The 24,150-nt window shown below is 29.4% G+C and overlaps 2 protein-coding genes and 2 long non-coding RNA genes across 7 annotated transcripts; 1 reads left to right on the top strand and 3 right to left on the bottom strand.

Annotated features, from left to right (window-relative positions):
* Positions 1-2,471: 2,471 nt before the first annotated feature.
* On the bottom strand, positions 2,472-6,542 carry LOC118646471. Of its 2 annotated transcripts, XM_036289448.1 has the most exons (3): positions 6,488-6,542; positions 5,732-5,871; positions 2,472-5,323 (listed from the first exon to the last, which is right to left on the bottom strand). In XM_036289448.1, exons 2-3 carry the CDS (start codon positions 5,859-5,861, stop codon positions 3,147-3,149), a joined length of 2,307 nt encoding a protein of 768 aa, XP_036145341.1. In that variant the 5' UTR covers positions 5,862-5,871; positions 6,488-6,542; the 3' UTR covers positions 2,472-3,146. The 2 variants fall into 2 exon arrangements, with proteins under 2 accessions (XP_036145341.1, XP_036145339.1); XM_036289446.1 differs by lacking the exon at positions 6,488-6,542 and having other exon boundaries at positions 5,732-6,387.
* Positions 6,543-6,573: 31 nt separating this feature from the next.
* LOC118646473 lies at positions 6,574-23,949 on the top strand. 3 transcript variants are annotated; one of them, XM_036289453.1, is made up of 11 exons: positions 6,584-7,452; positions 8,231-8,346; positions 8,427-8,564; positions 9,254-9,464; positions 13,824-13,909; positions 14,447-14,663; positions 16,881-17,018; positions 17,215-17,292; positions 20,052-20,147; positions 20,738-20,818; positions 21,606-23,949. In XM_036289453.1, exons 1-11 carry the CDS (start codon positions 7,287-7,289, stop codon positions 21,668-21,670), a joined length of 1,392 nt encoding a protein of 463 aa, XP_036145346.1. In that variant the 5' UTR covers positions 6,584-7,286; the 3' UTR covers positions 21,671-23,949. The 3 variants fall into 3 exon arrangements, with proteins under 3 accessions (XP_036145347.1, XP_036145348.1, XP_036145346.1); XM_036289454.1 differs by lacking the exons at positions 16,881-17,018; positions 17,215-17,292 and having other exon boundaries at positions 6,574-7,452; XM_036289455.1 differs by lacking the exons at positions 9,254-9,464; positions 13,824-13,909 and having other exon boundaries at positions 6,578-7,452.
* On the bottom strand, positions 13,950-14,454 carry LOC118646478. The gene is made up of 2 exons (XR_004964053.1): positions 14,413-14,454; positions 13,950-14,314 (listed from the first exon to the last, which is right to left on the bottom strand). It is a non-coding gene; the product is annotated as an uncharacterized LOC118646478 (long non-coding RNA).
* Positions 15,927-16,874, bottom strand: LOC118646480. Its single transcript, XR_004964055.1, has 2 exons — positions 16,247-16,874; positions 15,927-16,034 (listed from the first exon to the last, which is right to left on the bottom strand). It is a non-coding gene; the product is annotated as an uncharacterized LOC118646480 (long non-coding RNA).
* Positions 23,950-24,150: the final 201 nt, after the last annotated feature.

The following is a 24,150-nucleotide window of genomic DNA, read 5'->3' as shown; positions in this document are numbered from 1 at the left end:
CCATTTTTTTTTATTACATTTTCGTGAAGCTTCAAGTTTCGAGAATATATCCTGAAAGTTTTATGTTGATATCTGAAAAAATGCCGGAATTACAGAAAGTTGAGTAAAACAAGATCGAGCGTTCGAGTGCTCGAATTGGAGCAATATCAACATAAATCGCCACTGGACGATGATGTGATTAAAGCCATTCGTCCAATATTTGAAAACAACTTTCTAGTGATAATTTACTGGAGAAATGCGTCGGTGGATTTACGCAAAACGTTAACAAAAGTTTGAACAATCTGATTTGGCGCATAGCGCCAAAAGTGCAACACAGCGGTGCACACGTTGTGCAAATTGCTGCCAATATTGCTGCATACACATTTAATGAAGATGCTGCCGCATATTTATTAATGATAATAAAAGAATAGTGCTGCATATTACGAAAATCAAGACCGAGCGCGCATCGATGTGGCCGAAGAACGAGCGCAGAAGGCGACGCGCGAAGAAAGGATTGCTCGCCGTCAACAGAAGTCTTCACAGAGCGCTGCTGTTATTGATATGGAAGGAATCTCATATGGCCCCAGAATTGCCAACTAGAGGTAAAGTGCAAAATTCGGCTATTAACAATAGTAGAACTAAACTTGAAACTTTAAACGCGTTTTTCTCAAAACATGGTTTTCAAAGTCGGTGACCACCAGATCTCAAAAACTAATCGATGGATCGTTTTCAAATTTTTACACAATATTCTCAGAAACATTCTTTTGTCGGTGACGGTCTAGTTTTTTTTTATCGATCTTCATTAAAAATTAAAAAAATGAAAAGGACAAAAATTTTTCGTTTTTTTTTTTTAATTTTAACTCATCGCCATTTTGTAACAAACGATAAAATCGACAATCGGCGATCGTCACCGACAAACCACTACTGTTAACTTAAAAACACTATTTTGTTTTTTTGTTTCAGATGGATCGTTTAGACGGGACAGTGGTCACCGCAAAATGCGTTTTTCCAAACCTCAATGTGTGTCAGTGGCCATATTTCTGCTTTCCGTCGCCATTGTTTAATAAAAAAATTTTTTTATATTGTCGAAACATAAGTCAATAATCACCCAAAATTTCATTTAATTCCCACTACCCGTTTAGGAGGAATAAAATATCAAAGTTAGGCCTGTTTTTCGACTGTCTAGGTTGGTGTAACCCCTTAAGATATCTTGTATAGATCTTTCATTTAGATATCTTTGACATGTCTAATTCGAAAATTTTTAAGACATCTTTTAAGATGTCTTTTAGATGTCTTTTAGATATCTTTTAGAAATTCTATGAAGATATCTTCGACAAAATCTTCTTAGATATCTTTTAGATATCTTTTGGAAATCCCTGGTAAAAATTTCTATTAGAAACAGATAGAAACAGTTAGAAAAAGATAGAATTTCTAACAGTTTTTAACGGAATCCTATACGTTGTATCTGTAAGCTTAAAGAAAAGACTCAACTACTATCGGTTTCTATAAGCAACACTATCGCATTCGCAAATGCAGTCAGAAATTGCAACAGCGTGTAACTGTATGTATCAGTAATTTATCCATATATCCGCATTTATAAGTTTTTGCAGATATAAATTCTGTCCGTTTTTGTTTGCAACCTGTATGCATCAAATGCTGACGATATCTGTCTGCAATTACGGATGCTGCCTCTGTTTGCAACGTCAACTTATAGGAATTTATTTGTAATTACGGATACAATGTTTATCCGTTTCTGTCCACATTCTGAACGCACCGAGTGTAGGCAGTATCTATCCGTAATTACGGATACTACATCCACCTGCCTCTGTTTGCAACGTCAACCTATAGGAATTTATTTGTAATTACGGATACAATGTTTATCCGTTTCTGTCCACATTCTGAACGCACCGAGTGTAGGCAGTATCTATCCGTAATTACGGATACTACATCCACCTGCCTCTGTTTGCAACGTCAACCTATAGGAATTTATTTGTAATTACGGATACAATGTTTATCCGCTTCTGTCCACATTCTGGCATCCGTAATTACGGATAGATACTGTCTACACTCGGTGCGTTCAGAATGTGGACAGAAACGGACAAAAATTGTATCCGTAATTACAAATAAATTCCTATAGGTTGACGTTGCAAACAGAGGCAGATGGATCCAGGAGCGCAACCGCTCACTGAGCGGCTAAGTAGCAATTGAAGGTGCAGATTTGTTGGATCCAAAGGTAATTAAGACCCAATCATCTTCAATTGCTACTTAGCCGCTCAGTGAGCGGTTGTGCTACTGAATGCATCCACTTTCTTTTCTCATGTTATACATATATATGCATATTCGTATATACACATATAATGGAAAAGAAAGAATATAACTCACTTATTATACATTATTAACATTTATTGCTATGTATTATATACATATATACAAAGGGTTTTTGTACATAATAACAAATTTAAATATTATGTGATATTAAATGAAATATTATATTTCTTACATTTAATTTATTTATGATATACACATACCATACAGTCCATATTATACATTAGTTAATTAAATAATATATTTTATTACATAGTTATATATATTGGAATATGTAATATGCATATTCACACATACATGTTAGACGTACAAACAAACTAAAAATTTCGTACACCAACATTATCATACTTTAATATCCATTTAATTTTTAAATTACAGTACAATGACTATAATGGGAGTTTTCCAGCAAGTGACACAAATTGACACAGCAGTATTTCTGTCTTTGTTTGATATTTAGTTTGAGACAAGGACAAAATTTCTGCTGTGTCAATTTGTGTCTCTGGAAAGCTTCCAATGTGTATTATTGCAATTAATAGATATTATTAAGATATAATAGTTATAATAGTGCGATTAACAGATATAATAGTTATTAAGAATTATTAACATTTACATGTTAAATATATTAGGAATTCGACAAACATATGTAAAAGCAGTATGTTTGATTATTAACATTTTTGCTTTTATATTTGATACAGGAATTCTTATGTTGCGTTTCCCATAACTTATTACTTTATATATATGAGGCGTATGAAATGCATTTTCCGTATTTATTTTTTTAACATCAATGTAACACTGATCATTAATGTTAATAATTGCTATTATTTGAGCACTTTCATTATTAATTAATTGTACAATAGAATCATTGGTTTTTTTTCTGGTCTATAACTAGTAGTGTAATACAATTCACTTTTATAAATGCATCGTTGATACATAAAGCCATTATCAATTGGTTGACCATTACCGAGCAAAACTGTTTCGTCAACAATTTTAACTGAAGCAGAATGCATACGATTCGCAAATAAATATTTGTAATATTGTCCGCAAATTTCAAAATTTTCATAAATACTATTTGCTTGCCACTTGAATAAATTCTTTTGCAGATATCTTGTGCAAATTTGATTGTCAACGCTCTTTGGTCCACTCACTTTTTGTTTAAGATTGTAATTAGTACTTTCAAATACGAAAGCAGAATTCGCCCATAATGGCCCAACCATTTTAATTGACTGCACAATATGCAATAGACTGTGAATATTAAATGTTACACATTTTTCTCCGTATAAAATCTGAAATTCTGCAACGAAGCGTAGTAAATCTATTTCGCATTTCCGCAGATCATTTTCACTAAGATTGTTCTGTAGCAGTAAAAATAAAGTACCTACTAGTAGCGCTAGATGTTCTAGAAGATTATCTCGTATTATACCACTTAAACAAGGAAGACAGTAAAATAATCCCCATGAAAGCCATTTGGAAGCTTTCCATTTGCATCTATCAGTCAAAGGTCTCGGTAATCGTTGTATTTTTTTTATCGGAGTTATGTTTGTTAATCGAGTGTTAACTTCTTTCCGTTGAATTGCAGTTAAATATATTGGAGAGTCTTTACAAGTAAAACTGTCTCCAATTTGTTTATACACTCCTAATAAAGTTCCATGCATAAATTCATAGGAAAATCCCCATACTGCATTGAATTGTGGTAATTGCAATAAAATGGCATTACCTTTCACACCTCTGACACATTTATTAAATTCTGTAGCTTCCCGAACATCAATCATGTGTGTTTCGTGAGTCCGAAGATTACTAGATTCGTTAAATAAATAGCGGACAGTTCCGTGCAAATATTTTCCGCGAGCATAACACCATGAACAACCATAATAGCCATTGTACTGTAATCTATTTTGAACAATAGGTCGTGCTACAGAATCGACAACACAGCACATTGGCAATAATTTAAATGTAATAAGACTTTGCTTATTTTGGATTGTAATACCTTTTTCAAACAATTGCATAGCTTGTTCAACGAACTGTTTTAGAAACATATTCATCATAGTTGAAGTTAACTCTTTATCCCCTATCCATAAAGCACATAACAATACATGTTTGAATCGTAAAGATGGTGGCATTTCATTTAAAATTAACAGAAGCGGCCAACTATTTTTTTTTGAACTATTAAAAATAGGCATACCATCTGTGTTAAAATTGTATGTAAGAAGATAATCCGATCCGCCTGAATATTTTGAAGACAAACTTTTATACAGCACACTATCCAATATATCATTTAATGTCACGTTACCATCTGCATCTCTCTTCTCAGCGCAATGGTGTATATATTCAATTACAGACTGTTGAATGAAAGAGTTACTTAATAGTTTTTTTAATTGAAATTGTAAATCAATATACACAAATTTATATTGAGATTGCATTGTCAATTTATGTTTTTGCTGGCATTCTTTGCAAGATACAAATTGATTTTTAAAATCTAATTTTGATATTGGTCCTAACAAAAGTGCTTTACATAAGTTACAAAAAAAGGTATAACTCAATACATTTTTTGGTGGATCGTATTTCTTCTTTAATGTATATTTACTCATAGACCAAGTTTTAAATTGCGGTCCAGCTAAACATTTTATTAAATCAACGATTGCTTTTCTTATTTCATATGATAAATTAAACCGGACACAAATTGCCGTAATCATTAACATAACATCCGAAATTGTTAGTGCAAATGTTTCGAACATAATTGAGTTATCATCATTATTTTCGTTATCTGGGAGCTCTTCGTGTTCCAAGTCATGTACTTTATTTGCATCATGCATGACACTATCTTCATCCGTATCATATTCGATATTCCCTTCATCTGTAAAACTGCCGTCACTATAAGTATCTTCGGTGAAACAATTTTCTTCGTCTGTATGATGCGTACTGTACGTGTCATCAAATGTATTCACAACGGAAATTGTTTCCAATAATGCGTTATCGTCACTAATGTCGGAGAAATCCTGTATTGAATGTTCGGTATTTTTATCTAAAACAAACATATTCATTTGATAAAAATATAATATACAAAATATTTTTTCAAGTTCTTATAATAAAATTTTTATACTATAGTAATAATAATATTTACAATAATACGTTATATATTCTTGAATAATTTTAAAACCATTAAAATAGCCTTCTAAAATATACATTAAAAATATTATTTATAGATTATTGAAGATATAAAAAATAAGGGTTTTGAACTATCAGAAAAATTTTAAAAATATGTTATGTAAATAAATTATAAAAAAATTAGTCAATTAATATAAATATAAAATGTATTTTATGTAAAGATTTATGTATGTTTGTATGTATTATGAACGTTTTATATATGTATTTTGTGTAAAAAATAATTTTTGTACATTTTATTTTTATTGTTATTAGCTGTCATACTTACAGAGATTTTTTGCAACATTCATTTCTGTTTTCATTTTCATCCAAGATTGATGAGTTTTTAAGCAAGTCCAATCTTCTCGATATTGTGGATCCAACATAAGCTTGTATCTTTTCTTCATTCTTGGATCCATATTCAGAGGTCTGTGGCAAAATACGATTTGTATCAACATTTTCGAAACGCTACATTCTCATTACTAATTTAATATACATAATTAATGTAAATTAATTACTTTTATAAATAAATGTATATAAACATTCAAACATAATATTTATAAAGGTCGATTCTACAATTGCGTAGTTGTAAACGTAACATTGCAAAAAACTGATCAATTACAAATAATTATTTCTTATAATCGAAGAATAATCGACTGTGATTAGTTGATTTTTTACAACTTTATGTTTACAACTATGTTTACGTACCACACACACACACGCGCGCGCGCGCGCGCACGCACGCACGCACGCACGCACGCACGTACGCAAGCGCGCAACGCACGCACGCACCTGTTGAAAAGATCAGATGGAAATCTAGATGGTTATCCACATGTATGTGCATGAATTCTCGTAGATTTTAGGTGGTTTTATATGGATCTCGTATGGATAACCATAAGAAATTTCCAAAACCATTCAAAATTTTTGGAAATCCACATACATATGAGCATCTGAATTTCCATCTGACTTTTCAACGGGGACACACATATACACATATATACACGCATATATATATGTGCATTTTATATATTTAAAATATACGTACCTTTTATATAAAGCACTTGTAACTATCAAATAAAGATTATTCTCCCTTTAAGAAATAACAATCATTTACTTTTAATAATCCGAAATACAATTTGTCAGAAAAAAATTGAGGGTTATATGTACATACACTAATGAGTCCTGTAGCGCAATCGCTCAGTGAGCGCGCGGTTAAGTAGCAATGGAAGGTGATTTGTTGGATCCAAAGGTAGGACCCAATGAGCGATCGCCTTTCCGCTCATCTCTGTACGTTCATCGCGCTGGTGTGTAGCCAGCTAGATCTTCAATTATTATAGCTTAATCTCCTCTGGTTGCTGTGTGATTAACTCTTCTTCAGTGTACATATAACCTTCAAGTATTTTGTGATAAAATTTTACATTATTAAAAGTAAATGATAGTGATATCGTAATCTTTACAACTGGCAAAGTACTGGCGAAACGCTAGGAAAGGCTGCAGGGCTGCAGTTTCCCTTATGAAAGTTTGTGGCGCCATTAAAAACTTAATATTTAAGTGCATTGTATTTCCGGACATCCGTCAAATTATGTAAGAATTCTTTATTTAGGAATTTTGTTAGGTAAAATGCTCGCAGAGATATATTCGTCTGCTGTAAATTAATATAAACCTTCTTTGTTGTTTGTATCTAGTTACGACGTTAAGCGTGGTGCATGCAAGCGCACGCACATGCAACTTCTTAAGTTCCACCTTCCACCTTCATTTATTTTGTTAAGTAAGCCAAAGTTGCATTTGTTATTCTGCAATAATTTATCACGTACAAATCGCATGAATATATCTTTAATCGCATAATGTTTGCATACGTAAAATTTAATACGGAATGTAAAAGACATGAAGACAAAAATATTGTTGATGTTACAAAAATTAAACATTTTAATTTAAATAAATGGAAAAATAAGTACCATAAAATAAAGTGCGGTACGAGTTTCTGCATGGGCCTCATTATATTTGTAGAAGGTAAGTTAAAACAAAAAAAAAATATTTTCCAATTCCATTTAATACATGATTTTTATTTACTCTTTAAATTATGATCAATGAAAAATCCGTGAAATTAATAAAAGAATGCACTGATTTTCAGTGGTATACTTACAATTTGTTAATCAGTGAAATAAATATATCTAATCTTTTATACTACACTAATTTTGAAGTGCTAATCACTAAAAAACAATGAATACTCATTAATTATCGTACTTATAAATATATTTTTGCAAATTAGTAATAATATGCTAATTGTTAATTTAAAGAGTATAAAATATTTGTCATCAACATTGAAGATATAGTTTAAAGATATCAGATTTTAGGATCAGAATATTATTAGAAGTTTTACAAATTTGTTAAACGTTTAAATACATTTTTTTAACAATTATAAATACATTTAATGTTTAATGCTCCAATTTTATTACTTTTGAAAATCTTGTTTTGACTTTAAATAAATATCAAAAATTTTTTTTTTAATATTTAGTTATTTATTAAAATTAATTTTTACATTGTTATCAGTTCTGATTTTGTTTTTTTAAATGTTTTTATTGGAAAAAATATTTAAGACATTTAAGAAATATTTAAAACATTTCCCTATTTACTTTATAAACATTATTAAATAAAATATTAGATCTTATGCTGTATGATATAAATTATATTGGATATTTTGTTTTTTAGTTTTTTTTTGGAAATTTTATGTGTTATTGCATGTCTATGTAACACTGAATTGTGTATTATGAATATATAAATATTTCAGATACTACTGATGAATTAAAGAAACTAATTGCTACGAAAAGAGTCACATTACCACCAAGAAATATAAGAGAATCAGCAACAGAAACTGATGCAGAAGATAATTTTACTGCAAAAAAGGTAAAGATTGTATGTAAATAATATTTTGTATATGTATTTTAATATAAGGATATAAAAATTTTGCTAACATGTATTTATAGAAAGAAAAATCGGAAGAAATAAGGGAAGTGTTAAAACAAAAAATTAATGATCTTGAAAAAATAACAATCAACGAAATTAATCAAGAAAATCGATCAATAGGAAATAAAAACAGAAAATCAAACCAACAATGCATTTCAGTAAGTATTTTTTTTTATTTATGCGTATAAAAATATTGGTAAAAGAACCAGAATTAAAATATTCGAAATTTTCATCAACATTATAAAATTTAAATTTTAAAGCTTTGATTAAAAAATGTTCAGTAACAATAAAAAAATATTACTTTTGTGCGATTGTGTGTTTAAAAATTATTCTTAATAATTTTTTAATTAAATAAGAAAAACTTATAGCAATTTTTGTCAAATTTGTCAAATATAAAATAATTACAAATTTTGATCAAACAATCAGAAATTTGTAGTAAAATAATTTTTGTTTAATCTCTTAATCATAAAACATTTAACATTTAATATTTAAATAAGATACTATTATAATTCTAAGAAACAATTAGAGAATTAGTGCCAAGAAAGTTCAGTTTTTTAAATTTGTAACATAATGTCAGCATGAAAGAAAAAATTGAAAATATAACGTAAAAAAATCAACTGTTTTTAAATTTATAATGTACTTTTAACATAAAGAAAAAATTGAAAATAATATAACGTAAAAAATCAACTATTTAAAATAAAATTAACAAAAATATTAGATTATAAATTATTTAAATTTAAAATATAAAATAAAAACATTTTTTTTAATATAATTTTTGTTATATATTTTTAATATATTTATATATGTATATATATAAATATTTGTACTTATATATCTTTTTTTGTAGAAGGATAAATCTGAAAAAAATGAAACAAAACGTACGACCGAATGTAACATTTTATTACATTATAATCTTGAAAAGGAAAACAAAACCTTGAAATTACAAATACTAGAAAAGAATAGTAAAATTGATGAACAGTCAACACAGATAAGAGAATTATCTACATTGAATATTGAACTTCAAAAAAATATTATTTCATATTTTGATGAATTTGAAGGTAAGCATGAAATTTCAGACATGTGTCGGGAGCGTCCCAGATATGCACAATATGAAACAAATACCACTCAGATTGCTGAGTTAGTGTTAAGATAAACTTATAAAATTTTATTGATGGTGTCTGTTTTACACTGTGCGCATCTAGGACTTATTTCAAATATTTTTATGATTTTTTTACTCATAAGAATAAAAATTCTTTGTGTGTAATTACAATACATTTGACAATATTAAAATGTTAGGTGTAAAAATATATTGTTTAAAAATATGAAAAATAAATGTGGTACCTTAAGCCTTCGGCACACGATACGATTTTTCATGCTAGATCGCATACGAGGTGTCTTACTACGTATCCTCATTGGCTTACGATTGGTGACATAATAATTTGAGCTAATCGGGACACGTATTAAGAGGATGCTAAACTGCCCATCAAACTTGATTGAGGTCGATAATGCAGAGTCATTATTTATCCTTGTTCATGAAAAAATTTGCTTTAAAATATGAGTTATATAGTTTATACTTACAAATAAATGGTGTCTCGCAGTTTGAAATAGAAGGAATAAGACTATATTTGTCAAATTACGATTACAAGCCGTAAAAAAACATATTTATGTGATCAAAAATTTTATTCATTTAAGCGCTTTTATTATAAAAATATCTTTTTTTTACGGCTTGTAATCGTAATTTGACGATTATAATCTTATTCCTCAATCTATTTCGAACCCGGGAACACCATTCATTTGTACGTATAAGCTACATAACTTGTATTTTGAAGCAAATATTTTTATGAACAAATAAACTTTAAAAAATTTTTTGCATTTTTGGTCTTTATCTAATCGTCCCTGGGTTCATTTGTGTACGTACTTTAAAAGTGTAAAAATCAATTCTGTAAATTCAATTTGAAATTAAATGATTAAACAGAATGTCGATAAAACACACGGTTTTAGCATCCTCTTAAGATGCCTCGTATGCGAAAAGCATGAAAAATCGTATCGTGTGCCGAAAGCTTTAGATCAGTGCTTGAGCCTAGTTGCCCTTTTCGAGCCGATTCCCGAACGCGCCGCCTCCTATGCCCCCACTACCGCGCGCGGCCTTGACGGCCGAGCCGCCGATCTCGCCCGTACGTTTTGTCTCAGGAGCAGCTCTGTATAAGAAATAGTGCCCTGCACCACAAAATTCATTAAAATTACTTTAAGTAAATAATTTTTGTTTTTATAAACAAAAAAGTACTAACTTTTTTATTACTAATTTATTTTATGTAGTATAACAACATGTAAACACCCAGATAGCCAAGCCTGCAGGAACAGATTTTGAGCAGAGCATGCTATCAATTTTTGATGACAGAATGGCAACAAATTTTATACAGAGTCTGTAATATCCAACGATGTCGGCAAACTGCTGTCAGAAATCAAGCAGAGCTTGCTAACATAATCTGACAACAGATTGGCAGCAGAAATCGAGCAAAACCTGCTGATATAACTGACAGCAGATTGGCAGCAGAAATCGAGCAGAGCCTGTTGACATAACCTGTAGGTAGATCGGCAGCAGAAATCAAACAGTATGTCCGTTACTTTATAATCTTAATTGCCATTTAAATGCCAATTAAAACTTGCATTAATATGTTTCTATAGAAAAAAACGTAAGAACAAAGTTTGCGGCAGTAGAAATTATTGAGAAATTAAATTATATCATTGTCTAATACTTTTGGCCAATCCTGTATACATACATATATTTCTAATATATTAGGGATCGTAAGAAAATAAAATTATTATTAATTGTCAATACATTTTTAATAAGAGTTTAATTGTTCTCTCGCCGATATACATTGTATTGAAAGATTAAGTACTTTATTGTATTGAGCTACCGCGCGATAACGGTAAATTTGAAATAACAGAAATGATGCCTAAACTCTTATTAAAAATGTATTGACAATTATAATAATTTTATTTCCTTACGATCCCTAATTATATAAAAATATATGTATGTATACAGGCTTGGCCAAAAGTATTAGGCAGTTATATTTTTATAATTTATCTGAAGTTCTTTTATCTATATTATTTCCTATTGGTTACTTGTATTATACATAAGTTTAAAGTATATGTATAATACCGGCAACCAATAGAAAATAATACAGATAAAAGAATTTCAGATAAATTTAAAAAGCCCAGACAATACGCTTGTCAGAAAACTTTAAGAGAACTTTTTAAAGAAAACATTTAGATATCTTGGAAATGATGTCAAAATGGTAACATTTATCAGAGATATCTAAGAGAGGTCTTTGAGATATCTTATTGAAGAGTTTCATTTAAGTTTCATAAAAATGTTATCCTTATGATGTCAGCTTAATGTCTCATAAAAAATATCACACAATGCTGTCCGATTTTTGAGCCGTCCATGCGCGTCGTAGCAGAAATCAGACAATATTATAACATCCTGAATGAGAAATCCATTTGATATTTAAAAAAATTATCATAAAGATAATGTTTTCAAAAATTAGTTTGTCTACAATTACTGCGCACAAAAAAATGCACAAAATCTAAATTCATCATGTACTGAACAAAAACAGGATAATAGATGTACTATTCAATTTTTCTTAAAATATATGATCTATATAGTTAACCATCTAATTAACCATTTGAACGCTTTAAAGTATTAATGCTAAATAGATCGCAATTTCCATAAAATTATTATGGAAAAAGATAAATTTAACAATGAAATTAATAAGTAAATAAATTAATGCTATTTATTTTTAATTGTTTTGCAAAATTTAATTGTTTTTATAAAAAATAATATAATTGTGTCAGTTTATAACATATTGGTATATGTAGACAATAACAAGTACTCATACCGATGAGTCAAATTGGCGTAGCAGATAGAGTACAAGGTTCGTCATCCTAAAGTCCCGGGTTCAAAACCAGCGCAAGTAAGAATAAAATAAAATAATTTAAATTTAATTAATTAATAAAAATTTGTCCTAAATTTAGTATGTACTGTTAATAAAAATAATTTTAAAAAAATGAAATTTTTATTTTATTTTTTTATCTCTAGTTGCACTTTAAGATATCCGATTTAAGAAATCTTTTAGATATCTGCTTGATTTCTGCTGCCAATCTGCTGTCAGGTTATGTCAGCAGATCCTGCTCGGTTTCTGCAATCAATCTGCTGGCATGCCATGCCAGCAGGCTTTGTCAACAAATACTGAGCTTAATGCGGACACAGAATGCTGTGGATCTGCAATGGGTATCTGATTGAATTTGCTGCCAATCTGCTCGCAATCTGCTAGCATTTTGCTATTAGGGCACATAATATGTAAATTAGAATTTTGACAATAGTTTAATTTTTACATCACCCGTGAGGTATTTTTATTGATGCTTTTTTTTAAGTGGTTTTCTCAGTAGGCCTAATCCACTAAAAGATGAAATATAATATATAGCTTGGCATTCTTCTAATTTTCCTGTCGTTTTTATATATCTTACAATATATAAAATTTTGTTTTCCTGCCAAGCTGTATATTATATTTCATCTTTTAGTGAATTAGGCCTACTGGGGAAACCACTTAAAAAAAAACGCATCAATAATAGTATCTCACGGGTGATGTGGAAAACTATTGTCAAAATTCTAATTTACATATTATGTTTTTACATATTGTTATACTACATATAAAATAAATTAGAAATAAAAAAATTAGTACTTTTTTGTTTATAAAAACAAAAATTATTTACTTAGAGTAATTTTAATGAATTTTGTGGTGCAGGGCACCATTTCTTATACAGAGCTGCTCCTGAGACAAAGCGTACAGGCGAGATCGGCGGCTCGGCCGTCAAGGCCGCGCGCGGTAGTGGGGGCATAGGAGGCGGCGCGTTCGGGAATTGGCTCGAAAAGGGCAACTAGGCTCAAGCACTGCTTTAGATCTTACATGGACAGTTTCTTACATACATTAGTAACAAAAAACATTGACGCAATATTAAGAAGTAATGTAAAGACAGTATTTCCAATATTGTAAAATAGACGTTTTTTATTTAACCAATTTATCTAAGCAGCAATGTTGGTTCAATATTGGTTCAACATTGGACCAATGTTGAACCCATCAATATTTAGCCAATATTAATCAAAATACTCCCAATGTATTTTGCTACTAGGGTAGTTGTTTTAATAATTTACAAAATTAACGGTAAATTATTATTAGATTTTTTGGAATATGAAATAATGTATTAATAAAAAGAAAAAATAATTAGAAAACATACATGTACTTCATAAATATTTAATATGCAAAGTATCTTTTAATATTGATGTAAATTTTATGAAATTATGAAATTTCATATTAGAAAAATCTGAACGCAATTTATTGTTTATCTGTTTACAGTAACTGCAGACAAATTTGAGGAAGTAAAAAGCCGTGAAGGCACAGCGACACCTCCTGTAGGATTTATTCGAAAAACCGATAATACTGTAAATATATTATATATATATTTATTTTTATTGTATTTTATTGAACATAATTCTTGCCTTTCGGCTTAGGATGGCTAAAAAAGATTATTAAATCTTTGCATGTATCGTTGTATCTTGATTCTGCTATTTTCTTCCTTCTCTTTTCTTTTTCTTTGTTCTCGATTTTCTCTTGTATTATTTTTGCTAGTTCTTTGTTTCCTGTCTCTCTCATTCTCCTTAAATCCTTTTTTTCCATTCCGACTTCTCTGAATAATCTGCTTCTTGCTGCCTCCCATTTGCTTTCTTCTTTCTCTGCTCTTTCCCTGTCCAAGTCCTTCAGGGGTGCGTTCGGGTGCGGTCGAATCGATCTTTTTTTACCAAAATGATATCAATTCGATTTGATGTCTTTTCAGTCATCATTTCTCACTGTGTTGTATGTTCATAAATATTGAAAATAAGAAGTAGCATATATTTATATTTGAATTTGAAGAAAAAATATTTAGGATAAAACATACTGTTCATACTTTGTTATTAGTAATGTTTTTTATGATATTTTAGATACACTTGGGCAGGAACGTATGGCTGTCCAAATTAACATACGATGCTGCATTTTTCAATGCAAGGACAAATCAAATGATAGTAAAAAATCTGGCGGTTGCAGTCTTCGGGTTGAAAGTTCTACAAGAGTCTAGTGTGACTGAAATGAAATGCAATAAATACAAAGATCGAAAGCCAAAGCCAAAATTAAATGAAACAAAGATTCTCGCTATTCAAGGTATGAATTAAAAAACATTAAACTTTTCTAAATTTTTAATTTTATGTTTAAAATTGTGTAAGATAAAAAGGGGCAGACACGGTATAATCCCACACAGCACAGGATATTGCAATATTCATCAGATATCCGAGAGATATCGCAATAACCGTAGGACATCCATGGGATTGCAATATGTCCAATTGGATATCTCGATAACCTGGGGATATCCTCAGAATAAAGTGTGCTATGTGGGATGCAAAACTGGTAGGCGTTATGAGAGAATGTGACAAAATATATATATATATATATATATATATATATATATGGAGTAAAAGTACAAGAGAGAGTTCGACGATGTGTCTCATATTCGAGTCGGGCGGGAACTGCTTCTCTACTCATAGTTTTTCGTGTTTATCCCCGTCGCTCTGCATTCTTGAGCATTTGCTTTTCGGTTGTCGATTAGCCCGGATCTACAATAGTGTAGTAAGCCGTATGCCATAAGGAATTAATCAATTATATGCGATTATTCTTCTCATATTCTATTATAATTGGTCAATTTCTTATGGCATAAGACTTACTACACCTATTGTAAATCCGGCCTGAGTCTTACAATTTCGTCAAGGTTTAAATACATAAATAAGGTGCTTTCCCTTAGCTTAGCCGTTTTGAAAGTCGACAAACATTGAAAGTCGACTTTCGATGTGGTACATTTCTGTTATATTGTTGGCTCGAATAGATATAACAGGTGTGACAAAGTATTTCTCCGAGAGGAATGCCGCTTGCACCTTAATATATATATGTTAAAAAAATATCGATCCTACAATTGTTTATATTTTTAAAATATCAACTAGAACACTACATTGCGCGCGCTTTGCGCGCGATAATTATATTATGTTTAATATTACTCTCACACACTTTACCTTCTTTAATCCCCTTCTTCATCTCTTCTCTCTCCCTCCCCCTTCTCTATCACTAAACACATTATTATTTATATTATATTTTCATATTGTTAAATAATACTCTCACACACTTTACTTTCTTATTTAATCCCCTTCTCTATCTCTTGCGCTCTCTTATTCTCTCTCTCTCTCTCTCTCTCTCTCTCTCTCTCTCTCTCTCTCTCTCTACACTTTCCTTTCCTTCTCTCTTTTAAATAAAAATCATCCTCTATAAAAAATGTAAAATATGTGATCTTTTAAAAGTTTAAAAGATATATTAAAAAGAAATATATATTTATTTAAAAACTACCTGTTATTTTTCTTTATTTCTTCTCTAAAACTTTCTTTCTCACTCGCTGTATCTCCTTCTAATTACTTGCCAAACGTAATTTCTCGCTTTCTCTTTTTCCAACTCTTTATTTAATTATTTCTTTTTGGTTAAACTTCTTTCTTTCTGAAAGATATATTTTTTAAAATAAAAATTTAAATTTAATTATAAATTATAATACATTTTCAGGTTGTTTCTAATTTTAAACTTTCTCTATTATCAGTCAATGTACGCTTATAAACTCTATCTCTTCCCTATCCTACTAAGGAAACAATACAGAAAGATTATTACGCGAAATGTCAAATTTTTAGATATTTTATTGTTATAGCACTTTCTACCTTTTACACTCAACTCTCACACTAATCTTTTTCTTTCTCTATAAAATTTCTTTCGTTTCTCAAAAACTGGCTCTCTTTCTCTTTCTCAATCAAATTGAGATTTTCAAATACTGGGAACTGTTAAAAGTTTTTGTCCAATGCGATGAATTATCAAAAGTTAGACAGCAGCAGACGACAGTGTGAAGCAAGTCACATAGTACAAACTTGACCAACAACCAATCAGCATCGCGGAAAAGCGGTGACAAAATAAATAATGCCTTTTTTTTTAAGTGAATTTCTAGATAAAAGTTGAAAATATACATATAGTTACTTAAGAATTATGGGAAAACTATTTATATGTATATTATGAAAAATCTATAGATATAAATTAGCTGTTATTTATGTATCTTATTGAAAAACAGCCATAATATTTAGATTAAATATTGAGGAAATTGGAATAAAGTAAAGACAGAAAAAAAATCACTTTGGTGCTCCTTGCATTCTTTCTCTCTTCCGCATATATAATATATAAGTGTTTCTTTTTCTACATTTATCATACTTCCACTCTTTAAATGAAGACAAACGCTCAATGTATAAATATATTATGTCTATAACAGAATCCATATTAAACTTTATATTTGATCGATTTTTTCAGATATTTTTCAATATTGGCTAAGTAAAATTAAAAAATGTTCTGAAGTTGAAGTCCAAGTAGAATGCAGCAAAGTACCTTTATATATTGCACGTAAAATAAGCGATTTGAACAGACCAGCAAAAAGTAGTAAAATAGAAGGTACTTTTGCTCATATAATAAGATTTTTTAAATTATAAATATATAACCACATTTTACTTTCTTTTTAAATCCTTAGACTAGACATTTGATTGATTTTAAAATTCTGAAATATTTTTTAATTGTAATTCAATGAATTAATTAAAAAAAGTTTTTTCTATTTACATTACATCTATGTAATAAATAATTATCTTTTTAGAGATAATCGACATTGAATTGAAGTCATCCAATAATATAAAAAATGTTAGCAAGAAAAGAAAGTTTGAACAACTTGATGGTAAAATCATATTATATATATGTGTTATATTTTAAATATTTAAGTAGAATATTATAACATTTTAAATATAATGATATATAAGTAAGTGAGTAAATTAAAAAAAGGCTTTTCTTTTTTTAAACTTACAATTATATCTATGTAATAAGTAATTATTTTTATTTTAAAGACACTCGACACCCAAGAAAATTATAATATTTTTAATATTACGATATAATTATTAAAATTATTTATACAATATTAAGAGTTAGAATTGAATTCAATAATACTTATTGTACATAAGTATAATATTATACTTCTTTATATACAGGGTGTTTGGTAAAGATTTATGCAATTTTTATAAGCAGGTAGAGCGCATTAAGCTGAACATAAAATCCTCATCGTTTTTCCATTTTCACAATAGTTAACGAGTTATAGACTTGTAAAATTTTCTGTATTAGCCCGGCCTACCGGCAAATGCAAGCACGCCGAGCGCCCGACCGCGGCGGCCCTCCCTAGCGCTTGAACCTTGAGATTGCTAGGCGCGCGGAGGGAGTTATTACAACAAGCGGCAATGGCTACGCACAATGTGTACGTGTACATACATGTGTACAAAAAAATATCAGTTCTAATGCTTAAAGAAGCAATTACTAAATTTATTTTTTTTAATAAATAATGATTATTTTTAATAAAAAATTTTTTTTGGTGATAGTCTTAAATGTCGTAAATTGTCATAAATTTTAAAAGAAGCTATTATCATGTGCTCAAAAACAAATTTATCCTTCTTTAAACATTAGAAAATTTTATCGATTAAAATGGAAATAACAACCAAATAAAATGTTTCAACTTTATATTCTTAATTTGTTTCAACTTTATATTCTTAATTAAAAATTAAATAACGAGGATATTTATATTTTTAATAAAATTAATCCTTGTGATAGACTTATAATACACGGAAAAAACTTTGTGGTAAAAATTACTATGGTAAGTAGTAAACGCGTGCTAAGGAGGAATTATGAAAATTTTTATTATGTTCTTCATCAAATTACGATAATATTTACACTACTTATATGATATAATTCTCTGAAATTTCTTCTTACAGTTCGTGGTTACTATCATAAATAATAAATCAAACATAATTTTACTATAAAATTTTCTCCGTGTAGATTTACGAATATATGAATTTATTAAATGTTTGAAAACTTATAAACAATATTTATTTAATTCAAGAGAATTTAGTATGTAATGTGTGTGTATTTGGTGTGTGTGTGTGTGTGTGTGTGTGTGTGTGTGTGTGTGTGTGTGTGTGTGTGTGTGTGTGTGTGTGTGTGTGTGTGTGTGTGTGTGTGTGTGTGTGTGTGTGTGATACATACACGAAAATGTTAAACATTATTTGTTTTGTGTAAAGTGAGGTGTTTATTATCAGTATAATATTCTTTTCAACCATTAAAAATAAGATAATTATTTAAAAAAAATAAAATTAAAAATGAATAATTGATTTTCTTAAAACTAGAATCATATTTTTCTACGTGTGCGTGTATTGTATAGTAATCAGCATGAATAATAATAGTGATATAAAATCGCGAACTAAGGAATGATTATTCATTTTCCTGTCACAAAGTGATTATTCTTTTCTCGCGTATGTACGTACATACACCACACACACACACACACACACACACACACACACACACACACACACACACGCACGCACACACACACACACACGCACGCACGCACACGCACACGCACACGCACACGCACACCAAATACACACACATTACATACTAAATTCTCTTGAATTAAATAAATATTGTTTATAAGTTTTCAAACATTTAATAAATTCATATATTCGTAAATCTACACGGAGAAAATTTTATAGTAAAATTATGTTTGATTTATTATTTATGATAGTAACCACGAACTGTAAGAAGAAATTTCAGAGAATTATATCATATAAGTAGTGTAAATATTATCGTAATTTGATGAAGAACATAATAAAAATTTTCATAATTCCTCCTTAGCACGCGTTTACTACTTACCATAGTAATTTTTACCACAAAGTTTTTTCCGTGTATTATAAGTCTATCACAAGGATTAATTTTATTAAAAATATAAATATCCTCGTTATTTAATTTTTAATTAAGAATATAAAGTTGAAACAAATTAAGAATATAAAGTTGAAACATTTTATTTGGTTGTTATTTCCATTTTAATCGATAAAATTTTCTAATGTTGTTTAAAGAAGGATAAATTTGTTTTTGAGCACATGATAATAGCTTCTTTTAAAATTTATGACAATTTACGACATTTAAGACTATCACCAAAAAAAATTTTTTATTAAAAATAATCATTATTTATTAAAAAAAATAAATTTAGTAATTGCTTCTTTAAGCATTAGAACTGATATTTTTTTGTACACATGTATGTACACGTACACATTGTGCGTAGCCATTGCCGCTTGTTGTAATAACTCCCTCCGCGCGCCTAGCAATCTCAAGGTTCAAGCGCTAGGGAGGGGTGGCCGCCGCGGTCGGGCGCTCGGCGTGCTTGCATTTGCCGGTAGGCCGGGCTAATACAGAAAATTTTACAAGTCTATAACTCGTTAACTATTGTGAAAATGGAAAAACGATGAGGATTTTATGTTCAGCTTAATGCGCTCTACCTGCTTATAAAAATTGCATAAATCTTTACCAAACACCCTGTATATGCTTCAAATTTGAAGTACATATAAATTAATATATGTATAATACTGCGGAATAAGTAATTATTAATCTTTTCAGAAACGACTGATAATGAATCAGTATCTGATTCATCTGACTCCCAGAAAGATTATAATCAAGACTGCAATCAGAGTAACATAGCAAGTGACAAAAAAGGTAAATTTCTAACTAAATAATAAATAGTTACACACGCGCGCGCACGTATGTATAAATATATGTACAAATGTACGTAGGTATGTAGTATTATACATACATATCTACATATATACAAGTCAGCAAAAAGCAATAACATAAAAGGTATTTTTGCTAAATAAGTACAAGATTTTTAAAAATTATAAATTTATAAATATATAACATTTTACTTCTTTTTAAAATTCCTAGACGTTTGATGTTTTTTTTAATTCTGAAATATTTGTATAACTGTAATTCAGTATATTAATGAGAAATATCAATTTTTTCTACTTACAATTATGTTTATGTAATAATTAAGTAATTATTATTGTATTTCTCTTTTAGAGGTAATTGACATTTAAATAAATTATAAGATTTTAAATGCAACTATATAATTATTAAGATTATATATATATATACAATATTAAAAATTACAATTAAATTTAATAATATTTATTATACATATATAAATATAATGTTATACTTATGTATATGTGCGCTTTCAATTTGGAGTACATATGAAATAGTACATATGAATTGATATAAAGAGCAAAATAAATACTAATTCTTTACAGAGACAACCAATAATGTATTATCAGTATCTGACTCACAAAAAGATTGGGACGATGAAGGAAAAACGGCAAGTGATAAAGAAGGTAACTAAATATTAAAATATGTGCGTGCGTGCGTGCGTGCGTGCGTGCGTGCGTGCGTGCGTGCGTGCGTGCGTGCGTGCGTGCGTGTGTGTGTGTGTGTGTGTGTGTGTGTGTGTGTGTAGATCTGTATTGCTTATTAAAAATATATTTTTAATAAGAGAGAATTATAACATTTTTTAAATTCTATTATAGCTCAGTATTCATAGTCGGGTTTTTTTAAGTACTGTCTTAAGATGCCATACTCACAGAAAAGATTTCTGGGCCTAATGCCATTACTCTTTGATCTATCATAAAATAAGATCGATATAGCGCCAATCATATTCATTATCAAAGAAGGAATATTTCATTTTTAAATGGAAAGTTCTTAAATCTAGAATAAAATAACTTGATGTTACCTTATTAATTTTCTTAGAATGATTTAGTAAATTTGTGACAATCTTGTGATATTCTAGATTTAAGAATAGACCGATCTGAAGATAGAAATTTCTGATTTAATCTTAATCTTGTTTTATTTTCACACTATATGAGGTTATAATAAGATGAAATGTGTCAAGAATATTTTTTGTCTTGGTATCAGAAATCCTTTCTGAGAGGGCATCAACCATTTACAGAGCCGTATTAGCATGCTAAGACATTGCTTGAAACGATCTTGAAATAAGATTTGACTATGAGTACTAGCCCTAATGATGTAATTATATTAATTTTTACATTTAGTTCTTATATGACATTATATTTGTGTTTTACGTTTGTTACAAATAACTAAATGATTAATTAATTGTGTTTTTAGACATTCCCAACAACAAAAACTTTTCTGACGATATGAAGGATTCGATTGTTTTGGAGAGGAAATAATTTTTTTTATGACAACAATAAATACATGTTTTTTTATAATTATTTATTACATTAATACCCTTAAGTTTTTATAAAATATTAATAAAAAGTTTAAAAACAGATAAAGGAATAACTTAGAAATTATGATATATTATCACGTTGTAGATCCTTGAAATCCCAAAAATTAGTAAGGTATATTTTTGCAGTAAGAAAGGAATAATATACATACGTACGCGTTTAGCAAAAAATAGTATTAAAAATTACAAATTGCAAAGGATCTATATATGCAAAAACGGAAAGAATTAAAGTATATAATCGATTTTTAACAAAGTGATCTGAATGTATGTATGTAGACGTATAACGATACGTTTTTTTAGTTAAACTAATTTAGAGTTTATTTTTCTCCTTCTAGTACGAAGGAAAAAAGATAAACTAGTGCAATCAATTAAAAAATCTTTTTTTGTTCTATCTCCGCACGTACACGTTTTTGTATTCGTTCACTTTACAGCATTTATAACTGGATGTTTTGAATTTTTGTATAGTGCATACAGAAACGGATAGTTACATCACCGTATAGAATTCCGTTGGATACTGTTCGCGCCTCGGCGACGAGTTCGCTAGTGCCCCTGAGATGGTAAGCAGAGAGAACGTTCGTAGAACAGGTGTTAAATAAGAAAACGCACTGCAATTACGTGTCACATGGACTCATCATGATGTCCGAGTCGTACGTCAAAAACAGATAGTTACATCAGCGCACAGATTCGGATAGTTCCGTTACAGATCAGTTAGATGCAGTTAGCTTTCTATCCGTTTTTGCGTATATAATCCCATACAATCTGCAACATTTTTCATCCGTTTCTATCTGTAAATACAGAAAAAAACCGCATAAAAAACAGTCAAAAAGCTATATCAGCGCACAGATTCGGATAGTTCCGTTACAGATCAGTTAGATGCAGTTAGCTTTCTATCCGTTTTTGCGTATATAATCCCATACAATCTGCAACATTTTTTATCCGTTTCTATCTGTAAATGCAGGGAAAAAAACGCATAGTAAAACAGTTACAAACGGATAGGATACATTTTTTATCCGTTTCTAATGGAATTTTTACCAGGGATGACTTGAAGATATCTTGAATAAGATGTCTTTTCGATTTCTACAAGATATCAATGTTTATTGGGGTACCTGGTCTGTATAAATTAATTTTCATGAAAATGTCCAACAGGTACACGAATAATGATCTGCAGAATTATAAAAACATACTATTGGCGACAAATGCATCCCAGTCCGAAATGTATAGTTGCCTCGACGTCGAATCAATGTCGAAAATTTGATATCGAATTAAAGTTGAGATTTTGATCGAATCGACATCAAAGTGATACACAATATCAACCAATCTTCAACTATTGTTTCAACTTTGTTTCAACGTCGAATCAATCTTCTCTCATTAAAAAAGAAAATATATGTATACATAATAAAAATATACTAATTATTTAATTATTTTCAATTAACTCTACTCAGTGAAAAATGGTGGATTAAAATGTCGATTCAACATCTTTTCGAACATTATTTTTCATTGGTGATCGAGTATTGTATCGATAAATAATATAAAAAATATGCATTTAGTGAGAAATAATGATCAAAAATATTGTTGCACTCTCTTGTTGCACTCTCTTGTTGCACTCTCTTTTACTGCTCTAGCACACACTCGCGCTCGCGCTCGGAAAAGAGAAGACACTGTACAAGAACGAGCTTGAAACACGACCGAACGCAGAGACGTGCCAAGAACAACAACGACACAACTTTTAACAACATTCACATGGCAACCAACTTCGTCTGTCACAGCTGACCGAGGCGATCGATATATTGATTTCCACGATAGCTGACTACAGCTGCCGTTCACAATGAGCGCGAGAACACCGCGCTCATAACAATATATTTATATTTATTTATTATATAAATATATTTCCATACATTTATTATATTATATTTTTTTTATAAAACATTAATTGCGTCAACAAATGGATTATTTTGGCAGATTAGAGCATTAAATTTTAAATTTAAGTTAAATATATTTTTTTATATAAGTAACAATTGTAAATTTTTGACATTATGTATTATATAATTTAATTAGTATTAATATTAATAATTTTAGTTAGTAGTATTAATTGAAATTGCATTTTTCAACATAATTGTAACGTATAGTTTTAGAATATATTTATAGTTATGTAAAAGACCAAATAAAGTAGGATTGATTGGAATTTTACAATAATTTAGAGATATTAAATTATTTAGAAAGAAATTTTGTGTAATTTTATTTTATTTTTATATATTGCAATTCTCTCAAAATGTCATACAAATGTCATATAATGTTATATATACGGAAAAAACTTAAATCATATATTGCACATATATTATTAATTAAACATATATTTTTTACTTTGATCTTTTGCCCATACTACCGTCATCCTGACGACGCCAAGGAGCTTGTTTTTTTTACCAC

This window comes from Monomorium pharaonis, chromosome 7, assembly GCF_013373865.1.
Source record: "Monomorium pharaonis isolate MP-MQ-018 chromosome 7, ASM1337386v2, whole genome shotgun sequence".
NCBI lineage: Eukaryota > Metazoa > Arthropoda > Insecta > Hymenoptera > Formicidae > Monomorium > Monomorium pharaonis.
Note: the sequence above shows the minus strand (reverse complement) of the source record. Positions and strands in the feature narration are given on the sequence as shown.

Coding starts and splice junctions, on each gene's coding strand:
- LOC118646471 (XM_036289446.1), bottom strand. CDS start 5,900: ATGTTGATACAAATCGTATTTTGCCACAGACCTCTGAATATGGATCCA. Junction 5,324..5,731: donor GAATGTTGCAAAAAATCTCT/GTAAGTATGACA, acceptor TGTTTGTTTTAG/ATAAAAATACCGAACATTCA.
- LOC118646473 (XM_036289453.1), top strand. CDS start 7,287: ATGTTTGCATACGTAAAATTTAATACGGAATGTAAAAGACATGAAGAC. Junction 9,465..13,823: donor ATATTTTGATGAATTTGAAG/GTAAGCATGAAA, acceptor ATCTGTTTACAG/TAACTGCAGACAAATTTGAG. Junction 20,148..20,737: donor CATAGCAAGTGACAAAAAAG/GTAAATTTCTAA, acceptor AATTCTTTACAG/AGACAACCAATAATGTATTA.